At 33.4% G+C, this 24,677-nt stretch overlaps 2 protein-coding genes and 1 pseudogene across 2 annotated transcripts; 1 reads left to right on the top strand and 2 right to left on the bottom strand.

Annotated features, from left to right (window-relative positions):
* Nucleotides 1-2,738: 2,738 nt before the first annotated feature.
* On the bottom strand, nt 2,739-3,113 carry LOC116123801 (pentatricopeptide repeat-containing protein At2g20710, mitochondrial-like). Its single transcript, XM_031409531.1, has one exon. It carries the CDS (start codon nt 3,111-3,113, stop codon nt 2,739-2,741), a length of 375 nt encoding a protein of 124 aa, XP_031265391.1.
* Nucleotides 3,114-13,675: 10,562 nt separating this feature from the next.
* Nucleotides 13,676-16,925, bottom strand: LOC116123825 (annotated as a pseudogene).
* Nucleotides 16,926-17,412: 487 nt separating this feature from the next.
* On the top strand, nt 17,413-22,626 carry LOC116123800 (phosphatidylinositol/phosphatidylcholine transfer protein SFH11-like). The gene is made up of 4 exons (XM_031409530.1): nt 17,413-17,484; nt 21,281-21,547; nt 22,196-22,273; nt 22,591-22,626. Exons 1-4 carry the CDS (start codon nt 17,413-17,415, stop codon nt 22,624-22,626), a joined length of 453 nt encoding a protein of 150 aa, XP_031265390.1.
* Nucleotides 22,627-24,677: the final 2,051 nt, after the last annotated feature.

Raw genomic sequence — 24,677 nt, 5'->3', positions numbered from 1 at the left:
GATTACTATGACATCTAAGAACATCTCCAATAGTGCTCTTTATTTTTAAAGAGCATTTTTTATATAAACAAAGAGCATCTTCATTAATTTTTAAATATAAAGAACACAATTTCTATTTAGATCCAATAGACTCTTTAAATTTAATGAAGATGCTCTTTATTTTTAAGAAAGTGACTTAATGGGAGAGAGAATTAATAAATAAAATGTATATGAACTTGTAGTTTATTAAATAAAATTAGAATAGAGAGTGAAATTTGACTCTCTAAATGTGGAGAGCCAAATTGACTCTCTAATTTATATTTTAAAGATAAAGAGTATGTTGAACTCTTATTTTTATGGATGAATTCTTTATAATAAAGAGTTTGGGTCATATAAAGAGTTTTTTGGAGATGCTCTAAGGCAGCATATCGTAGTAAAGATGATGGGGCCCAAGAGAACACAAGGGAAAGAATATATCAAAATTCCATGCCAAAATGTATCGACCTTTTGACAAATATGCAACTGGATTCAAAGATATTCATGACAGTTGTGAAGTTCTTAGTTGACAAGCCAGAGTGGCGTGAGATATTTGTACACCTGCCACCCGAGCAAAGGGCATATTGGGTTAATAATGACTTTGGCAATTTGTAGATAAGAGTGTTTGTCTTACCAATCGAACCAATGTTTTCTACTTGTTAGTTGATACTACCTCTTTGACAATTGTCTTTTTTTCACTACCTTCATATTAAAGACTTCATTTACTTTGGTATTATAAGAATCGATGAAAAACGAGTTGTTGTGCAATGTGAAATAACATGTTTCATATATGTTGAAGATTGTAAATACATGTTGAAGATTGTAAGTAGATTTAAAAATTGAATGTTATATTTTGCTAAGTACTACAAAAAGTATGAATTGATGAACAAATTGTCACGATTGGATAGGTATAGATGTCGTCGTCTAGATGTACTAATTGTAAGTGAAATAATTAACGTGAAGAAGTATATGAAGATGTTGCAACCACATTGTGTGTGATTGTTGCGTTAGAAACGGAGTTCAACAGGCAAGGATGTCGACGTAGGCATATATCTTCATTAAATGGTCATGATTATATGTTGGAGCTATTAAATGGTCATCCTTCAAGATTGTATGATAAGTGTTGCATGTACAAACCATGTTTTGAGACCTTAGGTAATATATTGGCACAACAAGGCCAATTGCAAAGAACCAAGAGCATGAGTATTCAAGAGCAAGTTATGATATTTTTGACAATAGTGAGGAAAAATGCAACAAATAGATTTTGTTTGGAGGATTACCAACATTTTGGTGAGACAATCTCTAGACATTTTGGAAGAGTTTGTGATGCAGTCTATGAATCAATGTTTATCAAGCCACCTGACTCCAATGATATTCCATCGAAGATATCGACCAACCCAAATTATTACCCTTTCTTTAAGGTACTTCATTATTATCTTTAATTTGTTGGTAGTTATATTCATTGTTTTATATAATTTATTAGTCTTCTTATATTATTAAAATTTAATTTTGTCAACAGAATTGTATTGGAGCTATTAATGGTACACACATGTACATGCTTGGGCACCTACTGAGTTAGCTAAGTTGTATCTTAACCACAAAGAAATATCGTCACAGAATGTGATGACTGTATACGATTTCAAGATGTTGTTCACTTATGTCATCGTCGGTGGGAAGGATTTGTCTATGACTCTAGAATTTTAAATTCATTTCTAGATAATCCTATTTCTAGTTTTCCACCCGGTATAACTAATTTCTTTACGTATTTTAGCGTACTATAAACATTTTTTTTAGCCATTGAGCAAATAATATTCAATATTTTGTTATAGGTAAATACTAAGTTGATGCCGGTTATGCGAATAGAGGTGGGTCCCTTGCCCTGCATAGACGGGTTCCTTTACCATGTTGCCGATCAACGTCGTAACCAGAATGGACCCTTTCAATTTTTTAATTATAGACATGCATCTCTTCGAAATGTTATAGAGAGAACCTTTGGTGTTTTGAAAAATAGGTTTCGTATTCTTGAAGGCATGAACAATTACTTATTGAAGAGACAAACTAAAATTGTTATGGCATGTTGTATAATTCATAATTTTATCAGGATGTTCAATATGCAAGACCTTATCTTCAAAGAAATTAATGAAGATGGAGTTTATGAGGATGAATATTTTGATATGGAAAATGAGTAAGAAAATGAAGGCAATGGGGAGGGATCAAATCAATCATATCAACGTAATACATACAACATGACAACTCTGAGGGATAACATAACTACTGATATGTGGTTCCAACATGTATCCCTGTCCTAATTGTTAATGGAATATAGATGTTCGAAGATTATTTATGAGTGATTACTAGTAGCTTCCTATTATTAATTTAGATATATATCAATGTATTATGAATTTATGATATTGTAATGTACAAAATTCCTAGTTGTTAAATGATGTATTAGTAGTTGAAATTATTATGGAGAATTTTTTTTAAACATAGTGATAAAAAAATTACCAAACAATTATTTAAATTAAAATAAAAAAGTTTCATAATCAAATAATAAAATATTTAATAAAATGCACCAAACACATATTCTATCTTAAAATCATTTTCCAAAAATTATACCCAACGACTATTCAACAATTTATCTAACTCTAACATAGTTTTCAAATATTTTACCAATTATATTTTCAAATTCAAATCTTATTTAATTTTATTCAACTCAACTGAACTTAAAACACTTTTTCAAATATCCTAACATCAGAAGTTGCTGCATAGGCACTAAGACGGATGCTGAATATAACTTTGTCACAACCAATGCCTTTTTCTTCCGTTTCATGCATCAAACTGTCAAGTTTCTCGTAATTTTCATTTTGATAATAAAGCTTGAGCAAAGTATTGTAAACCAGAGCATATTTAGCCAACCCCAAATCCCGCATTTTCTGCATGGTAGCCTCTGCTTTCTCCAAAGATTTTTCATTCAAATAGCAGTTGAGAAGAGTGGAATAAACCTCATGGCCCCCTAACTGAATTGGAATGTTATTAAAGTAATTTTCTGCTTGCTCTATCCCTTCAACTTTATGGATCAAATCCAGCCGAGTGGCCATATCACTGGCATTGACTAGTATGGCAACTACAACTTGCGAATCCAATTATCTGTTTTAGTCAAATTTTTTATTTTGTTTCTTTTTTCTCAAATTACTAGCGGATTGAGCTAATGCAGAAAAACATAAACCAGAGAATCCCGATAATTCTTAAAACTCCATTCAATTTCTCTAATGAACTTCAAGGCTATTTCTTAAGCTAAGTATTTTCAAAAAATACATATATAAATTGAAATGTTAAAAAATATAAAAATAGAAATTATATTTTATTTATTAATACCTAGAGAGTGTGACCATATCATTTAAAGAACTGCAATCGTTTAATGAAGTCTCGGAGCTGTAATTGGTCTACAATTCCTCCTTCTTGGACCCATTGGTCCAGCATTGGAGCAATAGAGTGTTGAGAGATCCGAAGGAATAGAGCGTTCATTGAGTTTGAAATTCGGTGTCTTCGCTTCGGTCTTAGGTTTCCTATAGCTGACGAGTGTGAATAAATACTCCAAAAGTTTTGACAACGGAGTTGAAAGTTGACGTTTTCAAGAATTGTACGCAAGCGTACAAGCTTCATTTGCTTTAACAATTTTGGAGAATCAAAGAGCAAAATGTGAAGGTGAAGTTGAAGAGGAAGCCCCAAGCTCACGCAAGGTTTAAGGGCTTTGGGTCTCTATTATGGGTTTTAAGAAGTACCCAAGGCTTTAGAAAATTATAAAAGACTTGCATAGTTTAGGAATTTTTATCTACGCCCCTAATATTTTGTAAGGGGATATCACTTAGAGTGTGCATTTGATTTAGGGAATATTGTATTATTTAAAAATGTTATATTAATGGGAAGATGAATTATCTTGAAGATTATTGAGAATGTTATATTAAATGTGTTTGGTTAGATTAAAATAAAATGATGGGTATGTTATATTGATACGTTTAATTGAGAGGAATAAATGGGTGGGTATGTTGTATAGATTGCTAGATTGCCCTTCTTTTTAAATATAATTATTATTGTTGTTGTTGTTGTTTGGATTATTTTTTTAACCCCCTATATTTGAGATTTTGCTAAAACACTCTAGCCACAATAAAAGTTTAAATTATAACAAAAACACCCCCACATTATTATTATTTGAATGATTTTTTTAACCCCCTACATTTTATATATTATTAATATTAATATTAATATTATTATTATTATTTGGATTATTTTTTTAACCCCTTACATTTGAGATTTTGCTAAAACACCCTAGTCACAATAAAAGTTTAAATTGTAACAAAATAACCCTACCCACCCAAGCCATTGCTAGCCGCCAGCCACCACTGCCAGCCGTGGCCTGAATAGCGTAGGACCGGTCTGATATGGTCGGTCGTGTGCTGATCTAGCAGTTTCTGGCCAAATTAATTGCCAAAAACGGCCAGATCTATTCTGGCCATGGATCTGGCCTTTTCCAGCCAAATCCATGGCCATTAATGGCCAAATCTATGACCATTAACAACCAGATTGGCGCACGGTTGACCAGATCTGGCCGATCATGTATTGCTCTGGCAACAAACACCAGTGGCGGCTGTGGTGGCTTGTGGCGACTGCGGTGGCCAGTGGCTGATTGTCGTATTGGGTAATTTGGTGGAAGTGGAAGGGTATAAATTATCTTAATATTTTTCTGTATAAGTCTAAAATTGTCCATGAAAATTCTTGTAAATTATTTAGATAAGAAGAGAATTATTGTTCTAAAATTTTATTAATAAAGGGTAAAATTGTAACAAAAATTATATTATCAAGTAATCTTAGAATACCTAAGAAAATAGTGGTATTCAAATTATTATCTATATAATCAATAGTGATTACTATTGGTTTTGAAAAATTATTGGAATCTTATATTACTTGACAACCAAACATGATAATATCAATAATACAAGATGACATTATTGGAGTAATGAGAGATAACCCTCAACCAAAGAGCTCCAAAATGTGTTTATTTTGGTCACTTAGTCTGAAATCTCAATACATGGTCGTTTGACTTGTGAGTTGTAATTAAACATAATTCTCAANAAGTGAGTAGAGCAAAATTTTGACTGTAGATAAAAAGAGTAACTTGATCCGGGTCGAGCTACATTGAGAAAAATCTTCCTAGCGGCAATTTTAGCCCCAAATTCACTTCTGATTTCTTTTGTAGATTCGTCCTCATTAGCTGTAGTACCCAGAATTTGCTCATCCAATGTAGAGTAAGCCTCTATAGTAAGCCTGGATGAGAGTTAAAAGGTGTTGACAGGATATAATTAGACTACTGAAGTTACTATGGCATTGTATTCACAAGGCAATCAACGAAATTCAGGCCAAAAATCATTTATAAGGGAAAGAAACCTTACATGGAATGTGATTATTGCCATATACATAGAAACAAAAGAGATACCTGCTATAAACTTCATGGCTACCCAGCAGACTTTCAATTTACCAAGGGCAAATCTAGAATGAAGGCTAACTTGGGAAATGTACTGACTCTAGAACAGTATGCTCAACTGTTGCAGTTGTTGGGAAAGGAGAATTTAACAACACCATCAGCTAATATGGCAAGTAAAACCATCTCCTTATGTTCCAGTCTTGATAGTGCAAATAATTGGATACTAGATTCAAGGGCCACAGATCATATGACCCATGAATTCTGAAATTTTGAATCTGCCATAGCTAGCCAACCATCCATTAATAGTTTTGTAGGTCTCCCTAATAATACTAAAACTTCAATTAGGAATGTTGGTTCTGTCAAATTGCAAGAGGACTTGTTGCTTGAAAAAGTTCTATATTTACCTGATTTCAAATACAACCTATTGTTAGTGTCTAAACTGACTTCTTCCAGTCATTGTTCCATCACCTTTTATCTAGACTTTTGTGTTGTCTAGGATCTCCGGAGTGGCAAACTGAGGGGGATAAGTAAGCTATGCCAAGGCTTGTATCATTTCATACCTATTTTAAAAATAAAGACATGTTTACCTGATATTGTTCCAGCTTTAAGGAAAACATTAGGCATATGTGAGTCTGATTGTAATAAGGAGACAGTTTGCAATTCTACTAATTTTATTGATACTACCATTGATTCATCAATAAAACAATATTTTCATACTAAGGATATTGTACTCTGGCATAGAAGGTTGGGACCTGTACCATTACCAGTTTTACAAACCTTGAATCATGGACTTTCTGGTTAGAATAGGTTTCATTGTGAAGTCTATCCCCTAGCCAAACAAACTAGATTACCATTTACCCTAAGTGAAACAACCACATCAAATTTATTTGAACTATTGCATTTAGATGTTTGGGGCTCTTACAAGGTACCAACGTAGGGTAATGCCAATTTTTTTCTTACTGTTGTAGATGATTTTACGAGGACCACATGGTTGTTTCTTATGCAATTTAAATCTGATGTGTATCAAACCTTGAAAAGTTTTTTGCTTATGGTACGAAACCAGTACAATAGAACCCCTAAGTGTATTAGAACAGAAAATGGCTTAGAATTTTTTAATCAACACTATCATGAGTTGTTATCCAACATAGGTACTGTACATCAAAGTACTTGTGTCTACACTCCACAGCAAAATGGAGTAGTAGAACGTTAAGCATAGACACATCCTTAACATTGCTAGAGCCTTTAAGTTTTAATCTCAAATTCTAGATTATTTGTGGGGAGATGCAATGAAGGCAGCAGTCTATATTATCAATAGATTGCCTAACAAGGTTTTACATAGTCTTTCACCTTTTGAAAAGTTCTATGGTCATCAACCTAAGTTAGATCATTTGAAGGTTTTGGGGTGCTTAGCATATGCTACAAATCTGACCCTTCAAGATAAATTTGCTCCTAGGTCTATTCCTTGTGTTTTCCTTGGTTATTCTTCTACTAAGAAAAGGTATATACTATATGTCTGTCCAGCATATCTACCCTTACTGAACCCGCTTCTTTCACCCAAGCATCTAAGGATCCAAATTGGATTGCAGCTATGCAACAAGAGATTCAAGCCTTGGAAAGAAATGAGACATGGTCTTTGGTTCCCCTGCTTCCTGGTAAGGTTCCAATAGGATGTAAATGGGTATATAAACTCAAATATAAAGCAGATGGAACTTTAGAGAGATATAAGACTAGATTAGTAGCCAAAGGATTTACATAGCAAGCAGCATTGATTATGAGGAGACATTTTCTCCTGTAGTCAAGATGGTGACAGTAAGATTGGTATTGGTCGTTGCATCTTTGAAATCTTGGCCTCTTTTTCATTTAGATGTTGACAATGCTTTTGTACAAAGGGATCTTCAAGAAGAGATATATACGCACATGTCACAAGGTTTTTCTAATCAACATGATCAACCTTTAGTTTGTAAACTACACAAGTCACTATATGGCCTGAAACAGGCCTCTCGGGCATGGAACATTAAACTCACCACTGCCTTGTTGACAGGATGTTTTCAGTAGTCCCTTTCAGATGATTCTTTTTTCTTTAAGAAGCATAATGGTCATATTGTTATACTTCTTGTGTATGTTGATGACTTGGTGATTACAGGTAATGATAGTTCCATGATTCAAGATAATAAGGATCTCTTTGCATGCTCATTTCAAGCTCAAGGACTTAGGATCTCTTAGATATTTTTTGGGATTTGAGGTTGCTAGATCTTCCAAAGGTATAAATTTATGTCAAAGGAAATATGCTTTGGAATTGATAGCTGATTCTAGCCTAGCTTCTGCCAAGCCTACTTTGGTTCCACTTGATCCTCAATTGAAGCTTACTAATGTGGAATATGATCAAGCTTTTCCTGGACAACCTGATCCTGTCTTGAGTGATCCATCGGTATATCAAAAATTGATTGGTAAATTGTTATATTTGTGCCTAACTAGACTTGATTTAAGTTTTGCAATGAACTTACTCAGTCAATTTATGCATAAGCCCAAGCAATCACATCTCAATACTGCCTTTAAGATTGTTAGATATATGAAGGACTCTCTTGGTTTGGGTTTGTTTTTCCCAGCTCATGGCACACTACAGCTTTAAGCTTTTTGTGATTCTGATTGGGCCTCTTGCCTCATGACCCACAAATCATAACTGGATTTTGCATTTTTCTGGACAACTCCTCACTGTCATGGAAATCTAAGCGACAAGTCATAGTGTCTAGATCTTCATCAGAAGCTAAATATTGTGCCATGGCCTCCATGGTTTGTGAACTCATTTGGCTTTCTCATCTTCTAACTGATCTTGGATTTCCTTTGCAACTTCCCATTCCTCTTGGATGTGATAATCAATCAGTCATTCACATTGCCTCTAATCCTATTTTCCACGAACGTACGAAGCATATTGACATTGATTGTCACATTGTTCGTACAAAGATTAAGGAAGGCTTGGTGCATCCAATTCATGTTCATACACAAGACCAACATGCTGATTTGTTTACTAAGGTTGTTCCTACTACTCTTCATTGCCATTTATTGTCCAAGTTGGGAGTGCTGGATATCCATCACCCACCAACTTGAGGGGGGGTCTTGGATTATTGCAAATAGTTGATGTTGAGTTTTAAATACAATTGCTGGAGTTAGTGAGTTAGTTAGTAGTTAATTGTTGTAATTAGTTAGCTTAACTATGGTTCACTTGACCATAGTTACTGGGTTTGTATAAATGTGTAATAAAACATTTGTATTTCTTCTTAAGCTTTTAAGCAGAAGTAGTGAAATTGATCTTCATTTTCTCTCTAAATCAAAATCAAACATTATTCTAGTAAGATGTGAAAGCAATAACATGACAAAATGAAGTAATTATCTTTGCAAATAACATCAAACTAGTATGGCAACTACAACTTGTGAGTCCAATTATTTGTTTTAGGTCAAATTTTTTATTTTGTTCTTTTTCTCTAATTACTAGTGGATTCAACTAATGCAGAAAAACATAAACCAGAGAATCCCAATAATTCTTAAAACTCCATTCAATTTGTCTAATGAACTTCAAGGCAATTTCTTAAGCTAAGTATTTTCAAAAAATACATATATAAATTGAAATGTTAAAAAATATAAAAATAGAAATTATATTTTATTTATTAATACCTAGAGAGCGTTACCATTTCGTCTAAAGGATTGCGACTGTTTAATGAAGTCTCAAAGCTGTAATAGGTCTACGGTTCGTCCCTCTTGGACCCGCTGGTCCAACATCGGAGCAATAGAGATCGTCGGATCTCCCAACAGCGAGATCCAACGGATAGAGCTTTCATTGAGTTTGAAATTTGGTGTCTCCACTACGGTCGTAGGTTTCCTATAGCTAACGAGTGTGAAGAAATACTGAAAACCTTTCGACGGCGGAGTTGAGAGTTGATGCTTTAAAGAATTGTACGCAAGCATTCAAGCTTCATTTGCTTTAACAATTTCGGAGAATTGAAGAGCGAAATGTGAAGAGGAAGCCTGAAGCTCACGCAGGGTTTAAGGGTTTTGGGTCTTTATTATGGGTTTTAAGAAGTACCTAATGTTTTAGAAAATTATAAAAGACCTCTATAGTTTAGGAATTTTTTTCCACGCCCTAATATGTTGTAAGGGGATATCACTTGGAGGATGCATTTGGTTTAGGAAATGTTGTATTATTGGAAATGTTATGTTAATGGGAAGATATATTACCTTGAAGATTACTGGGAATGTTATATTAAATATGTTTGGTTAGATTGGAATAAAATAATGGGTATGTTATATTGATATGTTTAGCTGAGAGGAATAAATTGGTGGGTATGTTGTATAAATTACTGGATCGCCCTTCTTTTTAAATATTATTATGGTTGTTGTTGTTGTTTGGATTATTATTTTTAACCCTCTACATTTGAGATTTTGCTAAAACACCCTAGCCACAATAAAAGTTTAAATTGTAACAAAAACAGCCCCACATTATTATTATTTGGATTATTTTTTTAACCCCCTACATTTGAGATTTTGGTAAAACACTCTTACAATAAAAGTTTAAATTGTAACACCCCCACCCACCCAAGTCACTGTCAGCTACTGGTCACCATGGGGTCGGATATGGTTGGTTGTGCGCCAATCTGGCAGTTTCTAGCCAAATCGATGGTCAGATCTATTCTGGTTAGTCAGATCCATGGCCGTCAACGGCCAAATCTATAGCCATTAATAGCCAGATTGGCACACGGCCGACCATATCTGGCCGATCATGTGTTGTTCTAGCAACAGTCACCAGTGGCCGATTGTGATCTTGGGTAATTTAGTGGAAGTGCAAGGGTATAAATGTCTTAGTATTTCTCTGTAGAAGTCTTAAATTGTCCATGAAAATTCTTGTAAATTGTTTAGATAACAAGAGCATTACTGTCCTAAAATTTTATTAATAAAGGGTAAAATTATAACAAAAATTAGATTACCAAGTAATCTCAAAATACCTAAGAAAATAGTGGTATTCAGATTATCATCTACAATGAAACCTCTCTATAGTGATACTTTATATAGGAATAAATTCTACATAGTCATATAAAATTTTATTCCCAATTTAGGATAGTTATAAATAAGAATAAACTCCACATTGTAATAAGTTATAATTTTTCTAATTCCCGTCTTAAGGAAAGTTGCTTCCACCTATTAATAATTATCTGTATATTGCAAAAAAAATATGGTATGTTACATTAAAGGTGAAATAGAATATTTATCTGAAGTTGTTTGAGACAATAATTTCATCTTTTAGAGTTGTTATTATATTTTTTAACTTCCGGGTACATTACTTGCTAGCATGAACATTTTCTTGTTAAAGCCAAAACATTTCTAGTTTCTCAAGCATGTTTAGAGTTTCTTGACATGAAACTTTTTGTATTTCTGTACTATCATCTTCATAATTATTTCTTTTCTCTTCTTGTTTAATTGTAGAAATGATTTCTTCTTTTGTTAAAGTATACATGACTTGTTACTCATTTGGATGATTAAGGAAGACATTAATATTCATTTGATTAGTGTAGTGAAGTTGTCGAATTTGATCACTCAATTCTACAATGACTCTTTGATTCTCCTCATCCACTTTATTTGTAACTTGCAATTCATCGACATCGGGGCTCCTAATTTTGTAATGCTTAAAACAATTGGCAATTGTCTGTTGCTTCACATCAGTTGCCATACAGCAACTGCATCTATAATTCCATCAAGGAAAGTTATTTTTGTTGGTTTCAAAATATTCTATCCGTTTCAAAAGTAGGCAATTGAATCGCTGAATTGAAACCCTAATATTATTAAAACATGAATTGAAATCTTAATATTGTATTACTAAAACATGAATTATGAAATAATAACTTTTTTTAACTACAATCTCTATTAAGTTATAACCTCCTCATAGTAATAAAATTAGTTAGTCCCACCATTATGACTATAGAGAGGTTTTACTGTATATAGCCAACAATGATTATTATCGGTTTTGAAAGATTACTGGAATCTTATTAGGGGTGGGAAAGAAAGACCTAAAACAAAACCGAATCGAAAAACCAGACTGAAACCAAATCGAAAATTCGGTTTTTTTTTTTTTTTTAAACCAGTTTGGTTTTTGGTTTTAAAAATTCATAAACTAATTATTCAGTTTGGTTTCTGGTTTACTAGTTTTTTTTAACCAGTTAACCGAAACCGAATTCTAAAATCGATTTAAAAAAAATAAAAAAATAAAAACCCTAATATAAATTATACTTGACTTCCTAAAGCCCACCGCTGCCGCCACTTTTATTTTTCATCATCTTCTATCTTCTCCTCCACTTTTCTCTTTCATCTTCCTTTTTCATCTTCTTCTCTTCCATTTGTTCTTTTCACTTTTTTTTTTTTTTTTGTCTTTTTATCCATCTCTTCTCCTTGAGTTTTCTCTTTCTTTCTCGTCTTTTTCTCCATCTCTTCTCCTTCTATCTTTCCTTTCCATCCTATCTTCTCTCCCTTTTCTTCTCTTCCATTTTTCTCTTTCTTTTTCGTCTTTTTCTCTAATCTTCAAGTTTATTTGAATTTTTGAAGATGTAAGAAATTTGGATGACTTAATTTGACTTCTGTGGTGAAGAATAATAGTATGGGTACTAAGTGGTTTATCACTTTAGGCCTTTCGGGCGTATTTAATATTTATTGTTTATATCAAAACTTGCAAGTGTATATATACATTTCTCCTGCATTTGGCTAGAATTTGAGAGTAGCAGTTCTGGTGGCCAGTGGCCAATCTTTCTCAAACAATCATTCTGGTTTAAAATCGGTTAATTAGTGAACCAAACTGTATATTCGATTCGGTTCATAACCGGTTTAATAATATAACCAGTTCAGTTTCGGTTCAAGTTTTTACTTGAACCGAAAAACCTGTTCAATTTATAAACTACCATATCCAATTCGGTTAACCAGAATTTTCACCCCTAAATCTTATACTTCTTAACAATCAAGCATGATAATATCAATAATACAAGATGACATTAGGAATAATTAAAGACCCTCAACCAAAGAGTTCCAAAATGTGTTTATTTTGGTCACTTAGTCTGAAATCTCAATACATGTCCGTTTAACATAATTCTCAAATACTAATATGATTCAAGTTTTTAATATCTTTAATATTTGAAATTTTGTTATAATATCAAAAAATGATTTTCATATTAATAATTACATAAAACTATGAAAATAAATTTAAATCATTTTCTAATTTTACACTTTCTTGGAGATTGTATTGGAATAATGTTTTCAAAAACAAAAACAAAAAAACTATATTTAAATTATATATTAAATATGCCCTTTTTTTCTTCTTTACTGAGTTAACATTATACATATATATATATACACACACAAGAAATATAGAATAATTTTATGAAAACACGTTTAATAAAAAATGAGTCAAAATGTTTTTAGAAATAGTTCTCTGATACAATTCTAAAAACCATAGTAATTACCAGAAAAAAACTAAAAGTCGTTTTTATAATTAGAAAACAACTAAAAGTCGATGTTATAATTTTTTACAGCTTTTAATCTGAAAACAAATTTTGATATTATATCAAACCTATTTCAAATATAATATCGTATTTTAGATTCCAGAAATTATTTTTAGAACATAAATCAAACATACCAGATTTCATCACTTTTTCTAGAATCTAAAAAAGTTTAAAATATTCATAAACTAAATTACCCTAAATGCATTTATTCATAAATAAACATAAATTTTATATGATATTATTGAATAAAGCTTGCAATTTATTAATTTTTAAAAAAATTATAAAAAAATTATAGTTTGATTATCATCACAGTTGCTGGTTGCTGGAAATAGGCTATCGAAATCCGATGACCGAAAAATTATCCTATGTATTTTGATAACAATATTAATATCACAATGATCATCTTTAATCGTTATATCTCACCAAATAATAATTCTTTATTAATAAATATGGATAACAATTATGCACCCAATCCTGAAGCTGACAAGCCACAATCCAAAGATAACAGCGATGCACTTATGCTTGAAGCTTACAAGTCACAATCCAAAGATAATGACTATGCTCCCAAACCAGAAGGTAAGGGTTTTGGCCGTAAATTGGACGTTTTTAAAATCAAAATCAATTAAATATCATGGCCATGACACAAAATCAGACTGCAATAAATCGAAAGAGAAAGAGAAAGACAAGTAAAATTGTTATTAAAATTATTCTTTTCACAAGCCACAACACAAAGATAACGACTATGCACTAGAGCCTAAAGCTTATAAGCCACAATCTGAAGAAAATGATTTTGAACCCAAGTTGGAAGCTTACAAGCCACAACCTGAAGACAATAACTATGCACCCAAGTTTGAAGCTTACAAGCCACAACCCGAAGACAACGCCTATGCATCCAAGCCTGAAGCTTACAAGCCACAACCTAAAAACAATAACTATGCACCCAAATGTGATACAACCAAGAATCCAAAGGCAGTAACTATGCACCCAATTCTGAAGCTTACAAGCCACAACCCGAAGAAAATAACAATGCACCCAAGTCTGAAGTTTACAAGCCACAACTCGAAGACAATGTGTATGCACCCAAACTTGAAGCTTACAAGCCACAATCCGAAGACAACGCTTATGCACCCAAGCCTGAAGCTGACAAGCCACAATCCGAATACAACGCTTATGCACCCAACCCTGAAGCTGACAAGCCACAATCCGAAGACAACACTTATGCACCCAAGCCTGAATCTGATAAGCCATAGCCTGAAGATAATGGCTATGCACCCAAGTGAAAAGCTTTTACGAGTCACAACCTGAAAATAACAGCTTTTACTGAATCATCGTTATCAACCTCGGGCGCTGAAAGTGCTTCTGCATCATCAATGAAAGCATCAACATAAAAACTACTGAGTGCGTCGAAGTTCAACTTCCCGTTCTGGACATTATTCAACCATTTTTCTTGGAGATCCTCAGAGATAATGACCTTTTCCCTGAGCAAATTTATAAATTTCTTGACTCCTTCTATGTCTTCTACTCCATTGTTTAAGAATGTCCAAGAGCTCGCCAAGTGTTCCTTACTTGGCTTCCACTTGTTTCGACAAACCACCAACACTTCCTTCATCGCCTCCACCGCCTCTAGAGTTTGATTATTCTTAAGATATCCTGTTGCCATATAAAACCATGTCTTGCCATCCAGCTTCCCCCCCTTCAATTTTTCCTTGCTTATAAGAGATTCAGCCTTCTGCAAAAGGCCTTTTCTACAGTAACAACAAATCAAGAACTTTGGAATCCGGAAATCATAGATTGAACTCTGCGATTCCCATTCCTCAAAAATCTTCTCTCCAGGTCATCAAATTTTAGCAGAGATTTTATGACCGATATATAGCCTCTATTGTAAACAATAACATTCTTTTTGTAGATTTCCCAAAGTCTTAAAACTTCATCTTTCTGCCTAGTTGTTGCATACTGTCTTATAAGAATTTCGTATGCTTTAGCAGCTTCAAAGCGGCTTTTACCTGATATTAGTCCCTCAGATTTCTTCAGCATTTGCAAAGACTTGTCCAAGAACCCAGCTTTTGCATGCCCACTAGCTGCAGCCTGCAGTAGCATAAAATTCCCAGTCTAAGAGAACAGTGGGATAGGATTCCATCAAGTTTACAATCTTGTCAATTCCCTCAACATCAGAAGTAGCTGCATAGGCATTTAGACGGATGCAAAATGTCATTTTGTTATAACCGAAGCCTTTTTCTTCCATTTCACGAATGAGACTGTCAAATTTCTCGTAATTTCCAGTCTTATAATAAAGATTAAGCATAGAATTGTAAATCAGTGGTACTCCGGCAAACAATCCCAAATCACTTATTTCCTGCATGGTGGCCTCTGCTTTTTCCACAAATTTTGCATTGGCATAGCAGTTGATAAGAGCAGAATAAACAGGAAGGCTCCTTGATTGTTTTGGAACATTATTGAAATAGTTTTCTGCTCGTTCTACCCCATGAACTTTAGAGATCAAATCCAACCGAATGGCAACATCACCGGCTGTAAGTTGAAGGTATCCTTTGTCAGTCATCCACATAGATATCTGGTGTAGAGAGGCAAAGAGATATCTTAGCGAGACACCAAAACAATGAACTGACTAAAATGAAGTAATCATATAAAGGCTAAGCATCTTTACAAATAACTTCAAATCAACATCACAACTACAACTCCAGGTACAAATTATCTATGGTAGGTCAAAATTTTATGATCCCTTAAACTCTAAACACAGAATATTAAAATGTGATTATATCACTCTATTCGAGAAAATTCAGGGTGAAATCAATCAATTCCTTGATAAAATATGGAGGACCAAGAGCAACAAAAAGCTCATGAACCAATTGCAACTCTAAAATTACAAGTTAGACACGGAGCAAAAAGATATAATAATCAACTGAACCTAATGCAAGTTCCAATAATAAGAATTGCACTAATAAGCCTAGAAGTGAAAGATTAAGTGATCTGCGTTCCAAAAACTCGAAGAAGTTTAATAAAAAGCCCATTCCAATCCCTTTTCTTTTTCTTAAAAGAATCTATATATTATTTATTGCATCACCTGTCATAAGCGGACACAAAATTTTAACCCACATCATCAGAATTTGTTCAGGAAATATCTTATTTTTCTAATAGGAAAAATACGAATTTGACAGAAAACAAAATGCATAAAACTTTTCTCAAAACGCAAGACTAATGGAGTGTAAGCATGATCTTATTAATGCCAAATCAACATATTAAAAATATTTTGAGCCATCATCTTCCACCACACCCAGACAATGCCACGTTTTCAAACGGAATCAAAATTTTCTTCACAGCTCCAATTTAAAAATAGTTACTGACAAACGAAATTAACAAAACTAAGCTACCAAACCCACTCATTCACTTCCCTCGAGGCCCATTAAACAAATTATGTCTAGAAAATAAACACTTCTAAGAAAGTGAATCAAATTATGTCTCTAAATTCAAATTTTGCTATGACTTTTAAAAATAAGTACAACAAGGCGCGAAATAATTCCTAAGAATAAAAATTAATTAATTTAAAATATAATTAATTTGTTAATACCTGGAGAGCGTGAGTGAATCATCTTAAGGATCGCAACTCTTTGATGAAGAGTTGGAGCTGTTCTTTCTCTACGGTTCATCCTTCTTGGACCCATTGATCGAGCAGGGGAACAACGGAGACCGTTGGATCTCCCAGCGGCGTGATACGACGGAACAGATCGCGCATTGAGTTTGGATACGGGTTCCAGCTTCTCCATTCTGTTGTGAGATTCCGTGCTGCGGTTGAGTATGAGGAAATTCTCGAAAAATTCCCAAGAAGGAGCTGAAGTTTGATGCTTTCAAGGATTGTACGCGAGCTTACAAGCTTCATTTGCAGGAAAAATAACAGAGAGGGAAAGAAATAAGAAAATTTTGCTCCCCGGCCATCCCAAATTTCCATTTAACAAAATGGCCATGAAAATCTTTTTTTTTTTTTTTTTTTTGGGTTAAAAAATATGACGTGGCACACTTATGTAATTAAAGCAGTAAAAAGGATTAGGATGAAAAGATTTAAACATTTGTGGGTTACAGTATGATAAAGAGAAATTGATTTAAAATTTGAAAGGCAAAACACGTTTCTCTCAACTTCTCTTTCTCACAGCAGGATTCAAACACCTTTCTCTCTCTCATTTTTTCTTCCAGTTTTTTGCAATTTCTCAATTTCTTTGCTCTTTGCATTTTTGTCATTCCTTGCCATTCCTGATTAAGTTATAATGGCTGAGATCCTTAAAGAAACAGAAAAAAAACCCATCTGCTCCCCAAATTGTAGGCACCACTAGGTCTACCAAAAATGGAGAAGAAGAAGTTGCGGTGGAGTAACTTTCGATGACTGAAATTGCTCCACCAGGAGCAGAGACGGCATCGACGGGAGACATTCTATTGGCGGAACAAGGGAAGGCAAGAGTTGAAATTGAAACTGAAGAGGAGGATGCCGACGCAAATTCCAAGCATCGGACATACCAAGAGTAAAAGCAAAGGATTGCTTAAGCGATCTGGTATAAGCGATTTTAGATCGCTTAAGCGATCGTACATCTGGGCAGAAGTTGATTCTCCCTCGGACATGATCGCTTAAGTGATTATAAATCGCTTAAAGCGACCAACGTTAAAAGCAAAGGATAGCTTAAGCAATCATGCGTCTGGGCACTTATTTATTGTCTTGTTCATGATCGCTTAAGAGATTGTAGATTGCTTAAGTGACCAACAGTAAAAGCGAAGAATCGCTTAAGCGATACACTTAATCGCTTAAGCGATTGTGCATCTAGGCAGAGTTTATTCTACCTCGGACATGATCGCTTAAGCGATTTGTAATTGCTTAATCAACCAAGGTTAAAAGCAAAGTATCGCTTAAGCGATCATGCGTTTGGGCACTTATTGATTCTGTCTTGTTCGTGATCGCTTAAGCGACCAAGTGTAAAATCATAGAATCGCTTAAACGATAATATAAATACAACCAGATCTCTTAAGCAACTAAGTCTGAATACACAGGATCGCTTAAGCGAGAAATGAAATCTCTTAAGCAATCCAGTGTATTTGGATTATTTTTATTGTATTTCACTAGATTGGTTAAGCGATTAACGCTATCTTAGACATATAAGATGTACGATTCATTCAGTGGATGACAGGCTATTCACAAGTGTACGAAATCGTGCAAGTAATAAAACTCGAGTAAACGAGTGTCGAATCCTAAGGGAACTACCTACCAAGTACCAAACTATTATATTCTATTGCTATTTGATAAAACTGAATTTTAAGAGAAGCCTTAATGACAAGTAGCAAACTAAAGACTAAGTACTAAATGAAAGCAGAATTTGTAAACACTTTGAAGTAAAGATCAATATGACTAAACCTAAGGCATAGATTTCACACCAATTTAATCATATGCATTGACAATTATTACTAACCTAATCAAGCTTATTCTAAAGGCCAAACTCCCTATTATTCCACTAACTCTCTCTCTCTCTCTCTCTCTCTCTCTCTCTCTCGCAATTAGCAAATTAACCCTTAAGCAACAACCCAAGATATCTCTAAGTTGGATTTAGGAGCTAAGAGATCATTAAGCTCTATAAAATTTACTGGAGCCTCACAGATCGCGGTAACCTATCTCTAGCGTTCGCTCAATCTATGGTTCTATTACCTAAGACAAATCAGGTTTCATCTCTCGATCTCAACTTAATCCATGATATCATTTAACTCTCGGGCCCTGAGAATTGAAAGCATTACACACGATAATAAAACTTAGAAATCATGCTCAATATAGAATCAAAATAATAATGTCAACACATGTTCATAAATTGGACTATATCTTTAGCCCTAGAAAAGAGAATTAGTTCATAATTACAGTAATGAAAACAACCATTAAATTCAATAACATGAGTTCAAGAATGGAAAATAGAAACTTCTCTAATTTGTGAATGAGAATCACAAGAATTCTGATCTCCAAAGTAGTGGCCTTCTTTTCTCCTTCTTCCAATCCCCCATAAAACTAATTAAAAATCCTAAGTTATAGTCTAGGGTTTTCAGGTTACTTAGGAAAAGAATTAAAATCCCTAACCCACTCAAATTTGGATTAGGAGAGTGCAATAACCCAAACAGGCCCGAGACCCATCGCTGCGGCGATGAGAAACGATCACTGCAGTGATCATTCTTTCTGTCCCCAGAGTCCGTGAACTTTAGAATTTGGTAAAGTCAACAACACAAACTTTGTAGCTCTTTAAATAAGCTTTCCAACGCCACTAGAATCGTCAAATTCCGATTACCACAGCTCAAGTTATGATCAAAACATCGAAGCATGCTCATCTTAAAGGATTTCCAGATTTTACGTTGTAGTTTCGACGTGTCACAACTTTCTCGTTTCAACTCCGATTCTTACACCGTTTGTTCCTACTCGTCACGAATTCCATCGACATCATTCTTTTTCCTTCAAATATCGGTTTGAACCTGAAAACACTCAAAATACACCCGTGATCCCGTAAAAGGTATTTATGAAATAATAAATTCAAATTCCAACAATTAAACACCTTTTTCCACAAATAATCCAATTAAAACACTAATAAAATGTATACTTTCAAGCTCTTATCAGTGGACCATGGCCATTATTATATTTTAATTAAATTAGTTCTTTTATGGCTATATTAAGCATATATGGTATAGAATATTTACATCTATATTAAACATATAAGATGTACGATTCATTTAGTGGACCATGACTGTTATTATATTTTAATTAAATTAGTTCTTTTATGGCTATATTAAATATATATGATATAGAATGTTTACGTTTATATTAAACATATCAGGTGTACGATTCGTTCAGTGGACCATGACCGTTATTATATTTTAATTAAATTAGTTCTTTTACGTCTATATTAAACATATGTCTATAAACATGGAAAAAAAAAATATTGAAGTAAATTACCCTTAATCGCTTAAGCGATCCCGTCTATTTAGCCTTGGTCTACAGAGTGCATAGCAGACGGTTGGAGAGTTCAATTTTATATCAATATTATATTTTTTTATATTACTTTCTTGCCAAGAACGAACAAAAATAATAGAATAACAATACATTTTTCAATTTTATGTATGGTGCTGATTGACAAAGATCGAAGTGTTCTTTTCACATTCTATTGAAATGAAAAAAAATAATTAATAATAATTAATAATTAATAAAAAATGACTAAATATTAAATAAACATTATGGAATATAATTTTTCACTAAAGTATATTGCTTATTGCATTGCTTAAGCAATCCAGTATATCGCTTAAGCGATCTAAAGTGATCTAGTACAAATAAGCATGATCGCTTAAGCGATCTCCTGCCATATATTAGACTTATACCAGATCGCTTAAGCGATCTGGTACCATATACCAGACTTATACCAGATCGCTTAAGCGATATTCTGTCATATACCAGATCGCTTAAGCGATCCATCAGATCCAAAACACATTTTCAGCCATCTCCACCTACAATCGGTGCTATCACCCCTAGCTACTTACAATGCAAGAAAATATTCAACAAATTTCACTCCTTTCAACTTGCATTACATCAAACACAATCCAACAACCTAAACAACTAAATCAAAATCATAACCCAAACCCCATCTATTATTAAATCTTTGTAAATCTAAATATAAAATGTAAAGAGGAGATACACATACTTAGATGAAATTTCCTTGTACGTCGATCTGTGTAGAGTTACTGCATATTTTGTATTTTAATTTTTGTTTGTGAGATTAACATTGTTTACACTTATATTGTTGTTTGGTTGAGCTTTCCCTGTACGTCGATCTGTGTAGAGTTGTTTTCGTTGAGTGTGTTTGTGTTGGGTTCCTCTGGTTGATGGGTTTTGCAAGTGGGGTTTACTTAAATGTATAAGGGATGTATACTAGTTTATTGTCTTGGCCTGCTAAAGAAGATCTAGATAGTTCTAAGTCAAACTAGTTTGTAGTTAGTATAGCATAATATACTTTGATACAATGGCAATCTGTGAAATAGTTTAAGCTTCAATAAGTAATACTATCTATAACTGGCAGTTTGTTTACTACCAAAAGCAACACATAAATACATATATACCGAACATCATAAATACATTTATTTTATGTGTGCCTTACTGTGTCCTGTTGAACTTCATCTGAGAAATCATGGACCTGTTTACTGTATTCTTTTGCATGATACATTTGTTTTGAACATTCTGCAGGAATTTAAGTTTGAGGAGTTTAAGGAGGTCAAGCAATGCTATCCTCATGGATTTCATGGAGTTGATAAATTTGGTAGACCAATATACATTGAACAGATTGGGATGGTAGATCTAAATGCCTTGCTTCAAGTAACCACAATTGAAAGATTTGTTAAGTATCATGTGTCTGAAAAAGAGAAAACATTGAATTTGAGATATCCTGCATGTTCAATTGCAGCCAAGAGGCATATAGCATCAACCACAATTATATTAGATGTGAAGGAAGTGGTGAGTTTCAATTTACATCTTTTTCATCTTTCAAACTCTTTTCATGGAGAATCATGTTGTTTTTATTCGTTTCATTCAAAAATAATCAGTAGGCTTGTAGCAAAGATAATAGTGCGGTTTCACTTATAGCATTTCTTTTACACTATGCCTTGTGGAACTGAATTCATTCCTAGAGAACGAAATATATCCATAATCACACACCCTATACAACTATATGCACTGTGTCTGTTACCACAAATAATTCCTGAGAATTGCCCCTTGGGCTCCAACTTTAGATTTATGAAAAATATGCCTTCTAGGGTCTGAAGTTGTGACGAATGACTTATCATCACATTACTCAACTCCAAGTTAAGATTGATCCATCAGCTTGAAATCTGTATTTTTAAATCTAGGAGCAGAGATGTGATTCTTTAAGTTCTTTGGCTTATTTTCTAGTGGTGATTCAAGGCTTCAAGCTAAAAGTATCTGTTTACCTCCTCTCTAAAGACTTGATAGTAGAAGTGCTGAAGTGCTTCATTTGTCTTTAGTTTTGATTGATTCATGCTCTGTAAGACTATATTGGTTCATAGAGTAAATTAGCTATAAATTTATTTTATATAGAACTTCTTTTTGTAGTAAATTATAGATTTAAGTACTATCTTGACCTAGGGAATGTCTAATTTCTCAAAGCCTGCAAAACAGCTCTTTATGGAAATTCAAATGATTGATAGCAATTATTACCCAGAGGTAAGTGAATGTCATCTCTTTCACTTCGAATAATCTATGATCAAGTAGATGATTAAATGGTTCATTTGTGAGTCAGAACCAAGGGTTCAAGGAAAGAAGTGGCTGTTGATTAACCAATAGCTGTCGGGGCAGAGCAGGATTGATGCTTCTCATGCACGATAATTAGGACAGTGAGTTTCATTATTCTTGGTCAATTTATACATCAACCTTAAAAGGTCTTTTAGCTCATTTGCATAAGGGGGCAGTGTTGCTTTTGGTAGTAAACAAACTGCCAGTTATAGATAGTATTACTTATTGAAGCTTAAACTATTTCACAGATTGCCATTGTATCAGAGTATATTATGCTATACTAACTACAAACTAGTTTGACTTAGAACTAGCTAGATCTTCTTTAACAGGCTAAGACAATATCGAAGCTCACTTCGACCAAAATATGCAGAATCTTTGATATGCACTCGAACTTGGCTATATGGATATGAGTTTGAAGGTAACATGTTAACATAATATTTCATATATTTTATTATTTACATTTATTATTTGTAGTTGATCATTGTTTTGTAGATGATGAGGTGAATGATGATTTAGATGATGATTTTGATATGCCATTAACTAATCTCGAGACTGTAGAATCAAAAGACTCTATCACGCCCACTGTGGGATGAACATTTGCTATCCTAAGAATGTTTTTTGGTTGAATATTAGATTATGTATTTGTTTATTTTGGTTGGTATTTTTAGTTTTGTATTATACGTTATTGTTTGTTTATGTGTTATTTGTTTATATTCTAAATTGAACTGAATTTAGAGTAGTTGATTTAGGGGGTGTAAATGTAAAAAATTAAAACTACAGGAATTTTGGGGGTGTAAATATCATAATTGAAAACTGTTAGGGGTGAAATAAAACTAAAATCTGGAAAGAGAAAAAACAGGTCCACTCGTGGGTCCACCCGTGGGTCCACCCATACCCTTATAGGGTAGGGCACGGGTCCAATATTTTGGATCCGTATATCTCGACCCGTATAAGGGCCCGTACCTGTTTGACCCGGCTCATATCCAGCCCGTACCCGGCCCACCCACCCGATTTGCCAGGTCTAATCAAGAGTGAAGACAATAGAAGGGTTTAAGCCTTAAGGGTTTTTGGGGTTTTTCACTTTTTTTTTTAAGTTATTTTAATTTTATTTTTACGAATAATTACAGTAAAGCCATAGGTTTAATCTAATTGTTGGGGAACACTGCTAGTTTCAAAAAAGGATGTTAGCCCCTTTTCTTTAATTTAGTTGACATTTGCTATAATTATAGGAGTTATATAAAGTTTAGGCTCTTTAAAGGATCATATCGTGTAAAGGGCTGCAATCGTTTGATGAAGTCTTGGAGCTGTAATTTGTCTACAGATCATCCTTCTTGGACCCACTAATTCAACATCGGAAAAGGCGAGATCTGATGGAACAGAGCAATCATTGAGTTTTAAATTCGACGTCTCCACTTCGGTCTTAGGTTTCCAATAGCTATCGTGTATGAAGATATACTCGAAACATTTCGATGACAGAGTGAGAGCTAATGTTTTCAATAATTGCATGCAAGCGTACAACGGTAAAAGCTTCATATGCTCTAACAATTTTGGGGAATCGGAGAGCGAAATGTGAAGGTGAAGTTGAAGAGGATGTTGCTCACGTAGGGTTTAAGGGTTTTGGCTCTTTATGGGTTTTAAGTTCGTGATTGTTTTATAAAATGTTTGAAAAGTCCTCGGTAGTTTAGGAATTGCTATGCACGCCCCTAATATTTTATTGCGGGAGGATACTTACAATGTGTATATTTTGGTCACTTAATTTGATATCTCAATACATGTCCGTTTGATTTGTGATTAAACATAATTTGCAAAAACCAATATGGTTCAAGTTTTTGAGTTGTATTTTTTATCTTTGAAAATGTGTTATAATATCCAAAAAAATGTTTTCAGATTAATAACTTCAAAAAACTATGATAACGAATTTAAATCGTTTTCTAATTTTACACTATTTTTTAAGATTGTATTAAGAAAATGTTTTTAGAAACAATTCAATTCATTTTTATCAAATGCATTTTCATAAGATTTGTTGTATCCTTTGTTTTCAAAAACAAAAAACTGTATTTAAATTATATATCAAATATACCCTTTTTTTTTTCTATAGTGAGTTACTACTTATTTTAAGTTATAATATATTTTGACAAAAGTTTGTTAGATCTAGGATTTATATTCATTATTTTTATACATATTAAAACAAGAAATATAGAACAATTTTATGAAAATACGTTTGGTAAAAATAAGTCGAAATGTTTTCTAAAATAGTTTTCTGATACAATCCTAAAAACTATTGTAATTATTAGAAAACGGCCAAAAGTTGTTTCCATGATATTCTATAATTTTT

This window comes from Pistacia vera, unplaced genomic scaffold (genome assembly GCF_008641045.1).
Source record: "Pistacia vera cultivar Batoury unplaced genomic scaffold, PisVer_v2 Contig145, whole genome shotgun sequence".
Lineage (NCBI taxonomy): Eukaryota > Viridiplantae > Streptophyta > Magnoliopsida > Sapindales > Anacardiaceae > Pistacia > Pistacia vera.
Note: the sequence above shows the minus strand (reverse complement) of the source record. Positions and strands in the feature narration are given on the sequence as shown.

Bases quoted from the DNA above. Each gene is read 5' to 3' on its own strand.
- LOC116123801 (XM_031409531.1), bottom strand. From the start codon at position 3,113: ATGGCCACTCGGCTGGATTTGATCCATAAAGTTGAAGGGATAGAGCAA.
- LOC116123800 (XM_031409530.1), top strand. From the start codon at position 17,413: ATGACTGAAATTGCTCCACCAGGAGCAGAGACGGCATCGACGGGAGAC. The intron at 17,485-21,280 runs GCAAGAGTTGAA...AACATTCTGCAG, and splicing joins TATTGGCGGAACAAGGGAAG to GAATTTAAGTTTGAGGAGTT. The intron at 22,274-22,590 runs GTAAGTGAATGT...ACTATTTCACAG, and splicing joins ATAGCAATTATTACCCAGAG to ATTGCCATTGTATCAGAGTA.